This window comes from Manacus vitellinus, unplaced genomic scaffold (assembly GCF_001715985.3).
Source record: "Manacus vitellinus isolate BGI_N305 unplaced genomic scaffold, ASM171598v3 scaffold_18_pilon, whole genome shotgun sequence".
Classification (NCBI taxonomy): domain Eukaryota; kingdom Metazoa; phylum Chordata; class Aves; order Passeriformes; family Pipridae; genus Manacus; species Manacus vitellinus.
The window spans coordinates 5,937,481-5,951,336 of record NW_021939324.1 but is presented as its reverse complement, the minus strand read 5'-3'; the positions used below and the strand labels follow the sequence as shown (position 1 = coordinate 5,951,336).

Below are 13,856 nucleotides of genomic sequence, written 5' to 3'. Positions count from 1 at the left end.
AGCTGGTAAGAGGAATCTAAATTGTTTAAAATGTTTATCTCCAATACATCATTGCTGCTGTACTGTGAAGAAAGCTTTAGTCATTATAAACAGTTAGGAACGATGGTCACTGAAAAATAGCTTGATTAAATAATTTTTAGAGTATGCTTTGTGGATTGAGATTTATATAGCTTTTAAAGAAGATTACCAGCCTAATAGTTGCCTCATCCTGCTAATTTGTTGCTTTCTTATATGTTTTGTAAATATCCATTCTCTCTTTATAAAGAACAGAACTTTTCATGATTTCCCTTGACTGTTAGTCTCCCCATGCTGTTCCACAGGTGTGCAGAAAGACTTTAGGTGGTGCTTTTTTTTCTGAAATAATTATGTAAGTGAAAAAAAAAATTAACCTAATGAAGTACTACTAATCATCTTCAGATTAATACTTTGGAAGACTTTTAACTAAAATAGATTTCAGATATGGTGAAAATCATATTTTAATTAACAAGATCCAATACTTAGTGCAAAATGTCCAAAATCCTTCAGATATTTCAACCTTAGTGTGTTAAATATTGTAATATTGTAGTATAACAACTAATGTTTTGGTGAAGAAGATGGTTTTGTGGATAAAGACATAAGTTCACATCACAGGTATAACTTCATTGAACTAAAAGAGAAAAATGCAAATCATAAAGGCTTGACTCTGGATATGCATTTCTGTGCTTAAAACTATGGTACTAAGAAGCACTACTGCCCTTCTACTAGTCAAATAATAAAATAAACCCTCTTTTTACTTTCTGTTGCAGCAAAACATGATATTCTCTATAGATGGAGTATTTTTATGTCAGTTTTAAAAATCTAGTGATTCTGTTTGACGAAAGAGTTTAATAATAGTGATGAAAAGTTGGAAAGACCTGTAAGGCATGTACTTGGTTCTTGATGATATAAAATGTTTTTTAGGGACTGTTTTTAGATATTTCAGGTATTTTAAAATAAGTCTAGAAGCTTATTTTATACTTCTTCGTACTTTCCTAAATCAGAGTCTCAAATGGGGAGAATTAAACTTTTTTTTTTTTAGTACAATATAATTATTCTTTTTTCATTCACGAGTAGCAGGTATTTAAAAAAATTCATTTGTCTGAGTATGTATCTCCTGGGTAATTTTCTCAAATCACAAATATATCTCACATATAGTTATGCCAATTAGTTAAAGTTGCCGAAACTTTTCTTCCAATTCATTCTGTAAAGGTTTGCAGCTACTGATAAATTTTAGTTGAGTTACTTACTGCCAAGTTGTATCTTTATGGCAGGATAAATAAGAATTATTGTAACCGTGTCATCAATGATGTTAATAGTAAGAATTTAATAGTAAGAATTGGGAAGGAGTTCTGTTCTCTTAAGTATTCTGATTGTAGAATAAGTATCAGACTAGTTCTATTGCATATAGAAACTAATTGTTTCCTGTACAAAGATTCTGTCATTTAGCTATGGCAATCAGCTGCATTTTACATGGCAGTCCAACTACTTTGATTTTGAATTTACTTTTAAAAAAAGTATTAAAAGATGTTTCCAAAATTACTGTGATTCATGGAAGTATTGCTGTGAGTATGTTAGTAGACATTGGTATGTTCACTTTGTGAAACCTGTCCCAAGAGGTTTCTTTAGCAGAATAATATTTAGTTTTGTTTTAGAAAGAATCTTTCAGTCACTTTCTTATCTCTGGAGCAGGAAACCATTTAACTGCCAGCTCCAAGCCAGTCAAATGAGAAATGAAGAAAAAACAGTAAAAACCATCATCACCACCAAAGAATAAAAGATCCTGCAGACTATTTATCAAAGCAATAGTGGTTTTTTCTGTGGTTGTTTTTTTTTTTTTTAATTGAATCATTCTGGGGAATATGAGTAGAAATTGTTTTCAGAACATATCTGCTGTTGTTGTCTGATATGATACTTCCAAGTATTTCCACCCTTTAGCACTGAGAAGCTTGTCTTTATTTTCAGGCATGCGGTGGTACTGTTGCGCATGATGTTTCTCTATTGCTTTTTATTCTGAAGTGTATGTTTTTAAAAGTTTTAAAGCTTCTAAGAAATTCTACTATATTTCTAATACCTGCCTGGGTTTTTTAAATCTTTAGCAGTAGTTATATTAAAATGTAGTGGAAACTGATCAAAGATTACTGAAAGATAGAAATTCTGTGTCTCATTTAGATATGATTTATTTTAAGTCTTTTCATATATTATTAACATTCCATCATACAATCTATTTTATTTCTTGATGTATTTTCTTCCTTAATGCTTCAATGCTGACTTAAGAATCCTTTTTCTTCCAAGGCAGTGGAAATCTTGATGTTTAACAGCAAAATTTTTGCTTTAATAATCATTTTTTATCAGACTGTAGCAGCAGGGTTTAAATGTGAAAAGATTTTGTATGTAAAAGGAAGAGAAAATCCAGTGTTCCTTGTCTTTGTGTTACAATTTCAGTTTTTAAATGTTAAAAAGATTACAGTGGACTTCTATGCACTTTTCCAATGTCTTAATTGCTTTTTTGTTACTGTTCATTGTGACTGATCAAGGACTCTCTGAAAGAGACATGCTATTTCAAATATGTTTAAGTTTTTTACAGAGAGTTTTTATAGGTATGTATATTCATGTTGTTTGAAAAGGGAAAATTCTGGTGGTATGTTGGGTAAAAACTATAATTAAAGACAGCTGCATAAAATTACAGTTTCTATGTTGATTTTTTTTTACTTCTTTCCATTCCATCTCCCATTAGATGGCAGTGTTGTGAATATGCAGCATATTGATGTTGACATATTGAAAGGAATGCAAGCATTTTTTATACATCTCAGATGCCTTTTCATTATGTATCTTATGAATTTCAAGAGGAGGAAGGGTAAGCTAGAAATGATAGATGGAAGTAGCAGATAAAGAAATTTGCATTCAGTGCACAGAAATCTAACTAGTACAAAAGTTGCATCCAGTCCTTTGTGTGTTCCAGCTTTTCTATGATTAAACACCCTCCTTGTTTAAAAAAAACCCAACAACTAGTAGTAGTAAACCATAAAGCCAGGCTGTACATTTACCAGGTTTTTCTATACGTCTCTGTTTACCTGAAAGAAAATACTGTCTCAGCTTTGCAGTGTAAGCTTTATTCAGCTATAGCAAAGTTCTTTAAAAGTTTTTCCATTTAAGACTGTATGTTTTAGCCAGTTAATTTGCTTTTAATCTGAAAAAATTGTGCTTAGGTTTATGTGGTAATGTTTTGGTAGTGTAGGGGTGCTGCAGCTGTGGCTAATAGCAGAACAGATCAGGAGCTGTCCGCAGACTGGACAAAGCCAGATCTGGCTGACTCCAGAATGAACCTGCTGCTACCCAAAGCTGAGCCTGTCAGGAACTGTGGTGGCATTCATGTGATAGCAAATTTAGAAAGAATAAAAATCACTGTGCAGCAGCTGTGAGAGAAAGGAGTGAGAAAAATGTGAAAGAAACATCCCTGCAGACACCAGAGTCAGGAGTGAAGTAAAGCCTGGGAAAGACAGGCATGAGGGAAGCTGGGTTTAGTTTTGCTCTCATTTCTCACTGTCTCTTATTAATTTACAATAAGTTAATGTAATTCCCCCGAGTCTTATTTTCTCTCTCTGTCCTGGGGGACATCTGAGGAGAAATGAGAGAGCAAGTTGATGAACACCTGGCAGTCAAACAGGGTTAATCCACTATGATAGTTTATGTGCTGTAAGCATGTCGATTTACTCAGTGCAGTCTCCTACTTTTAAGTTTTTTGAGGTACTACGTACAGTAACTTTCGTCTGAAAATTAACTCAGAATCTGCAGTATTCCAAATGAAGGCTCCTCCTTTGCATTTCATGACTATTGAGATTTTATTCAAATAGGTCAAATATATTCCACTCACCTGCATAATTTGGAAAGAAAAACAATGCAAAAATTCTTTGAGGGACCAAAGTCAGAGACTAGAGTAAAGTTGATGAAGAAAGTACTGCATGAGACTGCATTGCACAATAGATCAGATTACACAGTTATAGAACACCCTTCTAGGCCTTAGACGTAATGCTTCTCTCTCTTGCTTCTTTTTTTCTCTTTGTAAAAAAAAATGGGCAAAACTGTAACTTGATGTGGTACTTGTATGTATTTATGTTTTGAAGAGTTCCGTGCTGGAACTGTGTGTTCCTGTAAAGACCTTTGGGTCAAGTGGACACTACATGAGTTATTTTTAAAAATAGTATTGTGATGTCACTTAAGATACATGCAGTCTCGGGATTCAACATGGTAGTTTGCTTAAAACTATAAAAAACAACTAATAGAGCAGAAAGAAATGCTATAGTTTCTTTTTGGTCTTAACTGTAGGAATTAATGAAACAGTGGAATCCTAGTGTGACGCATTGTTCAGATACTGTATTCTCTTGAATAATCCTTTCCCCCTGAAAATTGAGAAGAAGAAAAAAAGGAAAATTTTGATTAAAGTAGAATTGGCTTCCACATGTGGGATTTTTATTCAGGACTTTTTAAACTACAACTGTGGCATATTCCATTACGTGTCACCTACAAATTCCTGTCTTCTCTTGCAGTGCACTTGTAGGAAAGACATGGTGTCAATATCCATGGATATCTTTGTGAGGAAGTTTCAACCAGATAGGTACCGGCTGTGGAAAAAAGGCAAGGATTTATATACCATTGATCATACGAAACCAACACCTGAATCAACACCTGAAATAAGGACCTGGCTACAGAGAAGAAAGAAAATACAGAGCTTTCCAAAGAGGTATTTGGTTTCTTTACCCTTTATTTAATCATCTTTAATATGATGCCAGTTTCTTTTTGTTTTCTTTCGGCAACTTTCTTTGATGTTGTCCTAGTTTTAGTCAGGACAGAGTAAATTTTCTTGTGGTAGCCATGAGGGAGTGGAGCCTGGATCCGTGTGGGTGTGCCTAGGTTAGTTTTCTATACCACTCATGTCACCGCTCCAGGGCAGAATTTAAGGGATTCTCACTTTGGAGAAGGAAGGGGATGTGGTGTGTGCGGAGGGCCCAGAGACCATAGTGTTCTTTGTCTCAGCTGCGTGGCACCAGGCTGTGTCGGTTGGACTCCATGAGCATTTTGCATGTAATCACCCTCTTTTATACACTTTTGTTATTAGTATTGTTGCTCTTACTGTTCATTTTCTTATTTCATTACTGTTTCCAGTAAATTGTTATCTCAACCCATAATCTCTGCCTTTTCTGTCTCTCTCTGTCACAGGAGGGAGTGAGGGGAGGGTAGTGGCTGCATGGAGTTTAACTTTCAGCTGGGCTTAAGCCACAACACATATTTTCTTTGAATTCATTTACTTTAGATGAAAATTATTTTTTCTGTTTTCTCTATTAAGATGAACTTGGGGATAAGCAAGTCTGTTTCAGAGTGACTGTGAAAAATTAATTCAACTTAAAAGTTATGTACATAGCTGAAGTTAATGATCATGGAGAGCATTAACATGAAGTGTTCCAGTGTTGCATTTAGAATATTTCTTTAATGAAGATTATTGGTGTTTTAGTAAAGATTACAAGGTGTGGATGGTTGCCATTGTTTCTAGTGACCACTGCAACCAAAAGACAAGGGAGAAGTCTGTTAAGAGCTGAGGTAAAGATTAAATGGGAAAAACTTATCATAAAGCTGTGGCAGAATCCCACCAGCTGTGTGAAGTCTCTAGTAAAAGTCTCAGCCCTCGCTGCCATCTAACTTCAAGGAAGTATGGCTGCCTATTTATCACACTCTCACAGTGCTGCAGCCAAAACCTGTCTATGTCTGCCACGAGTCAATGGCGGATCATAATCTGGCATGAGAAAGGCCTGAGTTGCTGGTCCTGACACCACTAAGAAAATTAGGAGAATAAGGTTTTTCAGCTTGTCATTGAAGCTGTAAAAGCTTTGATCTGTTAAAGCAGTTTCATAGCTATTTTCTTGATATGCAATATGGTTTTGTTTGCAATGCGCAAACATTTTTTGTACACTTGTGCTTTCCGGTCTTAAGGAACAGGATCTTTATGGATTTTCTTCTTCATTATCTAATACAGATCTACTTAATTTCTAGCCAAAGGTGGGCAGTTTTATTGGTATCTGCTTAACTGCATAGTGCAATTTTCTGGTTTGAAGGTAATACTGAATTTTTAAGACCTTTTTCCTCCTTCAGATCATTTTAGTGTGTAGTTACTTTTTAAACTTGGTCTTAAAAAACCAAATTTCCTCGTTTTCTTTGTAAGTTTTTGAGGAAAAGGATAGGAAAGTCAATCTGTAAAGAAAAGGAGCAACTCTCACTATAGTGAAACATTATAGCTGGGTAGGAGTGGTTTGTGAGGTAGAATCACTTCTTGAAGACAATTAGTGAAGCAGCTGAACAGCCAATTTCTTAGTATAATACTAACCTGCACTCACAGAGAGAGTGATTCTGTTGTTTAGCCAAGTGAGCGCCATTTTGTCCTGTAGTAGGTTTCCCTGTATGTATTGTACAGTGGAAATGCAAATTCCCAATTGCACTGGAGTGATTTATTTGGTAGTACCCTTACAGGTAGCCAATTTTGACTAAAAAAAATACTTTCTAATAATTGTGTTGAAAGTTTTATCATAGGAACACATGGGCTGATTTATGCACTTAGTCCTCCTCTCCCCCACCCCCCACCCCCAAAGTGAGTTGGTTCCAACCCATATCAATAATTCAGTGAGATTTGGATCCAGGATCTCACATTAAGCTAATAAACACAATTCCAATGCTATTTAAATCTTTAAGTGGCTTTTGCTCGGTGTGCAATGTGAAGGAGGATAAAATGTTTATTCAGCTTCATTTCTAGTGTAATGTATCACTTGAAATTGTCATAATTTTGATTACAGAATTAATGCAAATTCCAGCAGAGTGAAAATAAAAATACCTATGGGAATCTTCATGAATATAGTGATAGGGAGAGCTTAACTCTGGCATTTATGACTGAAATACTTTGCTACTGTATAACATCTAATGATTCCATGTAAACAGTAATAGTATTTTCTGTTATATTGCAATGTGAATTGGTGGTCTTCTCATGCTTTTGCAAATATTCTGTAAATCACTATTTTATAGAGAGGGTGTTGAAAGATACTTATTGATGGACATAGAATAAAATGTAGCAAAATGTTTTTCTGGAGATATGTAGAGTCTTAAATGCAAGACCTTTATAAAAGTCCTAATTTACCTTTTATCACTAATGTGTTATGAGCTTTGAAACCTGCTGTGTGATGAAGCACATTAAAATCTCCTCCTGTGTCACATAGTTGAATTTGAAACTGGACTAATCTTCTGTTATATTTATCCTGGGCACATAAATTTCTGATGGGTTTGCCATTTGTCCTACCCTAAGCTTTCACTTCTACGTCTGAGGGAGCAAAAACTTATGCTGAAAATTTAATTTCAATTTTTTTTAGCACAGCATTTTGAGATATATTGCTTGATATTGTAGCCTTTCAAAATATTTGGTGATCATAATTTTTACCTTTTTCGGGTGCTTGTTGTTTATGTTAAAATGCATCTAAAATTTCCAAACAGATCTGATTTTATAGGGTATTCAGACGAGTGTTTTATTAGCATTGGGGCTTGGAAATATCAACTGATTTTAGTACTACTGAGAGTGCTTTGTCTTCATTACTTCTGTAAGGGTAGTTCTCTTTCAGGTTCAAAAGAATGATTTATTAAAAAGCTAGTTTAAGTAATAGTTACTTAAAGACTATTTTACTTTTCAATTTTAACAACTTTGCTGTAGAATGGTGATAAAAGATTAGAAGGTTAAATCCAATCAATTGTTAATCTATCACTTAATAAATTGTAACACCATCTCAACACAAAAAGATGAAAAATTGTCAGTTTTTTACCACTTTAAGCAGGTGAAAGGGACATATATATTGGTAGATATTTTATCTTATCTGAGATAGACTTTCAACTCTGACAGCAGTATCTCTTATAACAGCTCCCAGCACCCCAGATCTCGATCTAGAAAGCTTAAAACTCCAGAGGACAAGAGAGTATCTGCTGATGCAGAAATCATCGTGACTGAAGCAGCTACTGCTGGCTTCAAGGTCAGTGAAGAACCTGAAAAAAAAGGGAGAGTGATAAACACAGGAGTGCCTTCTGGGGAAGAAGAAAACAGTAGTAGAATGCAGCTGGATCAACATTTGTTGGATCATGTCAAGGTTGCAGGTGAGATAAGGACTGATTACGTATCACATGTAAGTTGTAGGCTGTTGATACTCTAATACCACACATTTGTGGATGTTAGATCATAGTATTTCCCTAGAGTAGCATACTAAAATACTTATGTATAAAGTTATGCAGAGAAAATGATATTCAGTTAGAATGAGAAAATACCTAAATTAATATTCTGAGCTGAGAGTAGTATGAAGTTTTAATAAAGTGTTTTTAAAGGAACAAAAAGAATGAGGATTTGTAAATTTTATTTCTTTAGTGGACTCATACATTTTAGAGCAAAATCTTTTTGATATGGAAATGATACAAAATGTCCGAACACTATTCAAACAGTAGAGAACATATATACTTGCCAATATGCTACATGTATTTACATGTATGAACCTGCATAGTAGAAGTGGTCTTTACCTGTACACAAAAATGTTCTGTTTTGAGACTCCAGTTTCTTTTTACATCCTGTTGAGCTATCTGACAGTGCAAGTTATAAAGGCCTTGGAAAACCAAAGATTTTTTTTTCTCTCCCCCAACTTTTTTTATATGAATATGCTTGGTTTATTCTGGGCTTAATTTATTGTATTTCACATTTCATTGTAGTTAAGATGTAGTTCTGCATTCCTGTTGATAAAGGCAAACTTCAATTTTAATTTTAAGTTTGTGGGCAGTCCCATTTTGTTTTATATTGCTACTGAATATTTACTTGCGAATTGCATATAGAGACTATTTCCATTATTGTGAATAATAATGGTTATGTTGATACTTATTTGGAGGTAGTAATCACATTGATTCACATAAAGATAACAAAGTGAGTATTGCAATATGAAGGCTTAGAAATTCCTGGATAAAGATTATTTGCTGCTCTATCAAAGCTGTTCTTATGGGCTTTTTATTTAAAGGTGCTTTGGCTTTACAGCTTCCTCCAGCTTTTCAGTAAAGTTTTGGAATGTTCATAACCACACAGAAAACAGTTTTTAGTTGGCAGCCATTCTGTGTTTATTGGCAAGGGAAGAAAAAGTGGAGTAGAGTGGAGAGCTGCCCTCTCTCCTTTGTCCTATTAAAGGCTGATGCCTGGACGTTTTTAGGAAAAAGGACGTTTTTAGATATGATGGTGGACACTCCGGTACTCATGTTGAAGAAGGTAGTTTGTTCTGCATTATCTCTGGCCAGTATGTCCGTTATACTCAGTTGAGGCAGTATGGTTCATACCCAGAGATTACATTTTGGTATTGGCTTTCTATTACTGAGTATTATATTCATTTGACCTGAAAAGGAAAATTTTCAGAAAAACAAGTTCCAATAACCATTGTAAAGAAGTAATGGGAAGGAACTTTACAGAAACTGTTTTGTTTAATATCTTGGATGTGCTGCTGAATCAGAATTCACTGCAGTGTTTACCACAGGGTTCTTCAGGAATATGTTTTTTAAGTGACCTCTCTAGCCCATTGTTCTGTCTTTCCAATGCAAGCATCAGCAGATGAAGAATTTTTGTAAAGTAAAATCCACACAATTTCACTCTTCAGCATCACTGGAATATACAATTATGCTATTTTTTAAAAAAAAAATAAAATAAAATTATGCTAATTGCTTTGCATTTTTAGACTGATGCTGTTGTTTTCAAAATATTCTTGGTATCTATTTGAAATATGTCTTCATAATTATGAACCATTAATCCTTGCTTATTTTCACTTTTAAAGCAGGCATAATAGGTATAAAATGCAGGGCATAAAGTTCAATATACCAGACTTTTGTTGTTGTGGTTTTTTTTTCCCAATGAGTCAAAGTGCATATGGGCTGTCAGAATAAAGAAGATACATGAATATTGATTATTTTGTATGACATGAAGACCTGTTGTAATTCAAATGCAAAATACTGATTAAATGATTAAAACTACATTTCATACTCCAAACTCAAACCATTTACATTTAATTTATTTTTTGATAAAACTCATACTCCACATTTGTGTATGCCCTTCTACCAAATGCTTTTCTGTATGATTTCTAAATGAGGAACTGAATGAATTTGAATAGTGTAGATTGCTGTGAAATTCGATTTGGTAATGTAAAGTGGGATTTATTAACGAATCATATTTTTGATCTATAGGAAGCCTCACTTCAGACTCAATTTTGAGCCCTGTTCCTGTAAAAGAGAAAACAAAAATGGAAGATGAGGACATACCGTACCATAAAGCAGAGGGACAAACTGCTGAATCAGAAAATCCAGATAAACAGGAAAGTGTCTTGATAGAGGGTGATATCAGCAACCTAGAAAGCTGTGGAAGTAGTTTGGAACACGGAGAAGTGCCCGTTGTAAAAAAGGATGAAGAAGATGGCATGGAAACATGTAGTGTATGTGAAGCAAATTACATCATAATAGTAATATATTCTTGATTTAATGAAATATGAATGAGAATTTTTCTAATGAGACCTGATATCCATATTAAAGCTCTTAAGAATATGTATGATTTTAATCAGATGATAATTTGTACATGTTTTGAAGAGCTCAGGCAGAGTGGGAATTTTGATTCAAAAGCAGAATGTTTCTGGAGGCTTGCTTATTGACATATTTTTCCCTGTATTTTAGACATGTAGTAATTTCACTTTATGTCTGTGACTCTGAAGTGTCAGCAGCTATTCTCAAGCTATGCCCATATTCACTTGCTGCCAATATGAGCAAGGCTGTGAGCGTCAGTTACTTACTATTCTTGAATTTTGGAAATGACTTAAGATATCTAAAAGAAACACTTGAAGGAAAAGATTCCGCTATTGAAAGGAATATATATTTTCAGTTTTTAAACAGTAGGTTTAAAAAATGTTTCCTGCTTGGGGCACCTACAGACACATAGCCTTTTTTCACCTCCAGGTGCCATCAGTAGCTGGTTTACTTTGGTATTTTCCCACTGGCACTCAAATGTGGAGTTGTGAAGGCTGCACTTCAGGAGTTTGTAGCGTTGGCCTTAGTTCTTGAAGCTTGAATAACTTCAAGCTGAATGTGCATAGGAATGTTTGAGGGAGGAAGGAATTCCTTCATACCTACACATTAATCACTTATCAGAACTCTTAATTTCTTATCTCAACTCCAGATTTTATTTTTTTTTTTGATTCCTGTGGAATTCTGGAGTCTTCCCCAAATGAAGTCCATCGGCTTCTGCCTTGTTTTTCTAGCCACAGTTAGTTGGGTGTATTGTACTTCTGGTCTGCAGAATTATTTGGGCTGATCTTCCTCTCAGATATCACCTGAGCAAAACAGGATGGATGCTCTGTAAGTTCGGAAGGGCTGCAGTAACTTACACCTGAAAAGATTTGTTTGACAAGGATTGCACTTTTAAAATTAAAAGATATAGTCTGAATTAGAGACAAACGTAGTATTGGTACACCAAAGGTCCTTCAAGTACCGTGGTAGTATTTACAGACTTGATGTCTGTGCTTGTTTACAGAAGTATGTTTTTGTTCATCATAATTAACTTTGCAGAATTCCACACTAAATTAGTTATGTTTTTTCCTTTTCAGTCAGAGGAAGTTGCAAGAAAGAAAATATCTAAGAGTTGGCGTCATCCACTAAATAAACCACCAGCTAGATCTCCCATGACTTTGGTTAAACAGCAAGCAACTAGTGATGAAGGTGAGTGTATTATTTAGTATATTTTTCTGTCTTCATGAGACCATATTTATATGCATTTGGAAAAACAAGATGAAATAATTTTTTTTCTGTATGGATTAAGTAAGCATTTGAATCCATAGACATGTCATCTACGTTTTGCCTGTTTTCACTCGAATTCTTCTAAAAACATTGGATCTACCTTTGTAAACAGCTCTGAAAAATAAGATACCCTTTTAAAAAAGGTGTATTCCTTATTAGAACTCAAGGCAGTTATGTTTAAGATCAAGATTTCAATTGTGGAAGCATAGATGAAAGTGACATAAGAATCCTTTGAGTATGAATCTTGGATGTAAGTCATAGTCCCTTATGCTGCTTTAAAGCTACCTTTTCCTTGTCTCCTTTTTGATAGACTTTGGACATTTGGGACATCTTAAGCTCTCAGTGTCTTAAGATACTATACTTTTAATTCAAGAAAAAAGACTCTAGTTTTTTTTGGTATTATCAAAAGCTTATCAAGAGTGTTTACATATGTTGTGATTTCCAAGCTTTTGCTTGGTCTCATATGAAAAGAATTAACATTTATCTCCCTATAGTTTTGGTGTCACAAAGTGTGGTGAGAGGAAACAGTTTTCCCCCTGAAGTTACAGAATGGTAAAACCCCAGGGGGTGGTGACCCTTGAAGTTTTGAGGTTTTACCCAATGAGCGGTTTTGCAAAATATAAACGTATCACAAGCAGAACGGAAGAGAAGGTTAGTTGTAGTGGTTGTAGAAGAAGTAGCCATGTTGTGAAAGCCATGAGCAGAAGGCGCAGGAGCCCCTGGGGGGGCTCTGGCCCCCCCCCCCCCCCTGCTCCGGCTGGGGGCTGCAGGGACTTGGAACAGTGTAAGACTGAGCTAAGTGCCTGTAGCTGAAAGCCGAAGGAGTTTTCTGCATCGTAAGTAGGCAGAAGGAGCAGTGGCAGAAACAGCACTGACCGGAGGCTATGGCAGAGAGCCAACAGATAAGACCAAGCAGCAACAACAGGCAGGCAGCAACACCGGGAGAACTCCTGGAAGGAGAGAGAGAAAGAGAAAGAGAGCCAGCAGCAGAGAGAGCAGACCTAAGCTCTACAGACAGAGTTTTTAGGGTAAGAACTGAAACCAAAAATCCCCCAAAATCCCTTTGAGACCCCTCCTAGGAGGAGGGAGATGGACTCTGGCTTGAGAGGAGTCGTAGAGTGCAGCATGCACCAAAGAGAGGAGCTGAGAAGCTCAGGAGTCCTAGAAAACTGAACCAGGACAACCAGATGGAATGTGGAGGGGGTGATCTTGGCCCCCCCTCGCCTCTGCGACCAAGCTATGCTAGCAGCCTGAGATCAGAGCACAGAAGCTCTGATAGAACTCTTGAGGCAAAGGCCTTCAACTGAAAGCTGCCCGAGATGTTCTGAGTCAGGGGTGAATCCCCTGAGGAAGGGACCTTCATGGGGGTCTTACACTCCATGATATGACTGTGGTGAAGCGAGTTTTGTCCCTGCTATGCAGTCCACGGAAGAGAAGACCCTCGTTTGGAGACGACGGGCCGAGGGGCTTGGATACCCCCTCATGTGTACTGGCAGAGATCCAGATACAGCTGCTGCATGAAAAGAAAAGATGCCTGCTGCCTTAGAGACATTGCTGCTCTGAGAGTGGAAAAGATCTTTCCTTCTTCCCTCCTGGACTTTTATTTGGAGGGGAGAAGAGATTTGATCCATTGTAAATACTTTTATGTCATGGTAGAGATAGCCAAGATTGTATATAATGTATTGTAGTATTTATTTGTACAGTCATAGTAATATATTCCCTTTCACCCATTTTGAGTCTTGTGTGGTGTCTGGAAAACCCATCTCACATTGGGTTGAGACATGGGATGGGGCTTGGACTAGGGAATTAGATCCTGGGGTTCTCAAACCATGACACAAAGCTTGCCTTTCCTTCCGCCTTCTGCCTTTCCTTCCACCTTCTGCCTTTCCTTCCACCTTCCACCTTTCCTTCTGCCTTTCCTTCCCCCTTTCCTTCTGCCTTTCCTTCCCCCTTTCCTTTCCTTTCCT

At 36.1% G+C, this 13,856-nt stretch overlaps 1 protein-coding gene across 5 annotated transcripts in view; it reads left to right on the top strand.

The window, feature by feature from the left end:
• Positions 1-13,856, top strand: part of KDM4C (lysine demethylase 4C) — a 260,355-nt gene that overhangs the window by 124,777 nt on the left and 121,722 nt on the right. For all 5 annotated transcript variants that reach the window (XR_003915694.1, XR_003915696.1, XM_029959023.1 and 2 more), the window contains 4 exons: positions 4,563-4,756; positions 7,961-8,190; positions 10,294-10,538; positions 11,700-11,811. Coding sequence is in view for 3 of the 5 variants with exons in the window: in XM_029959023.1 (XP_029814883.1) it covers positions 4,563-4,756; positions 7,961-8,190; positions 10,294-10,538; positions 11,700-11,811 (781 nt within the window). In the remaining 2 variants the exon portion in view is untranslated. The remainder of the gene's footprint in view (positions 1-4,562; positions 4,757-7,960; positions 8,191-10,293; positions 10,539-11,699; positions 11,812-13,856) is intronic.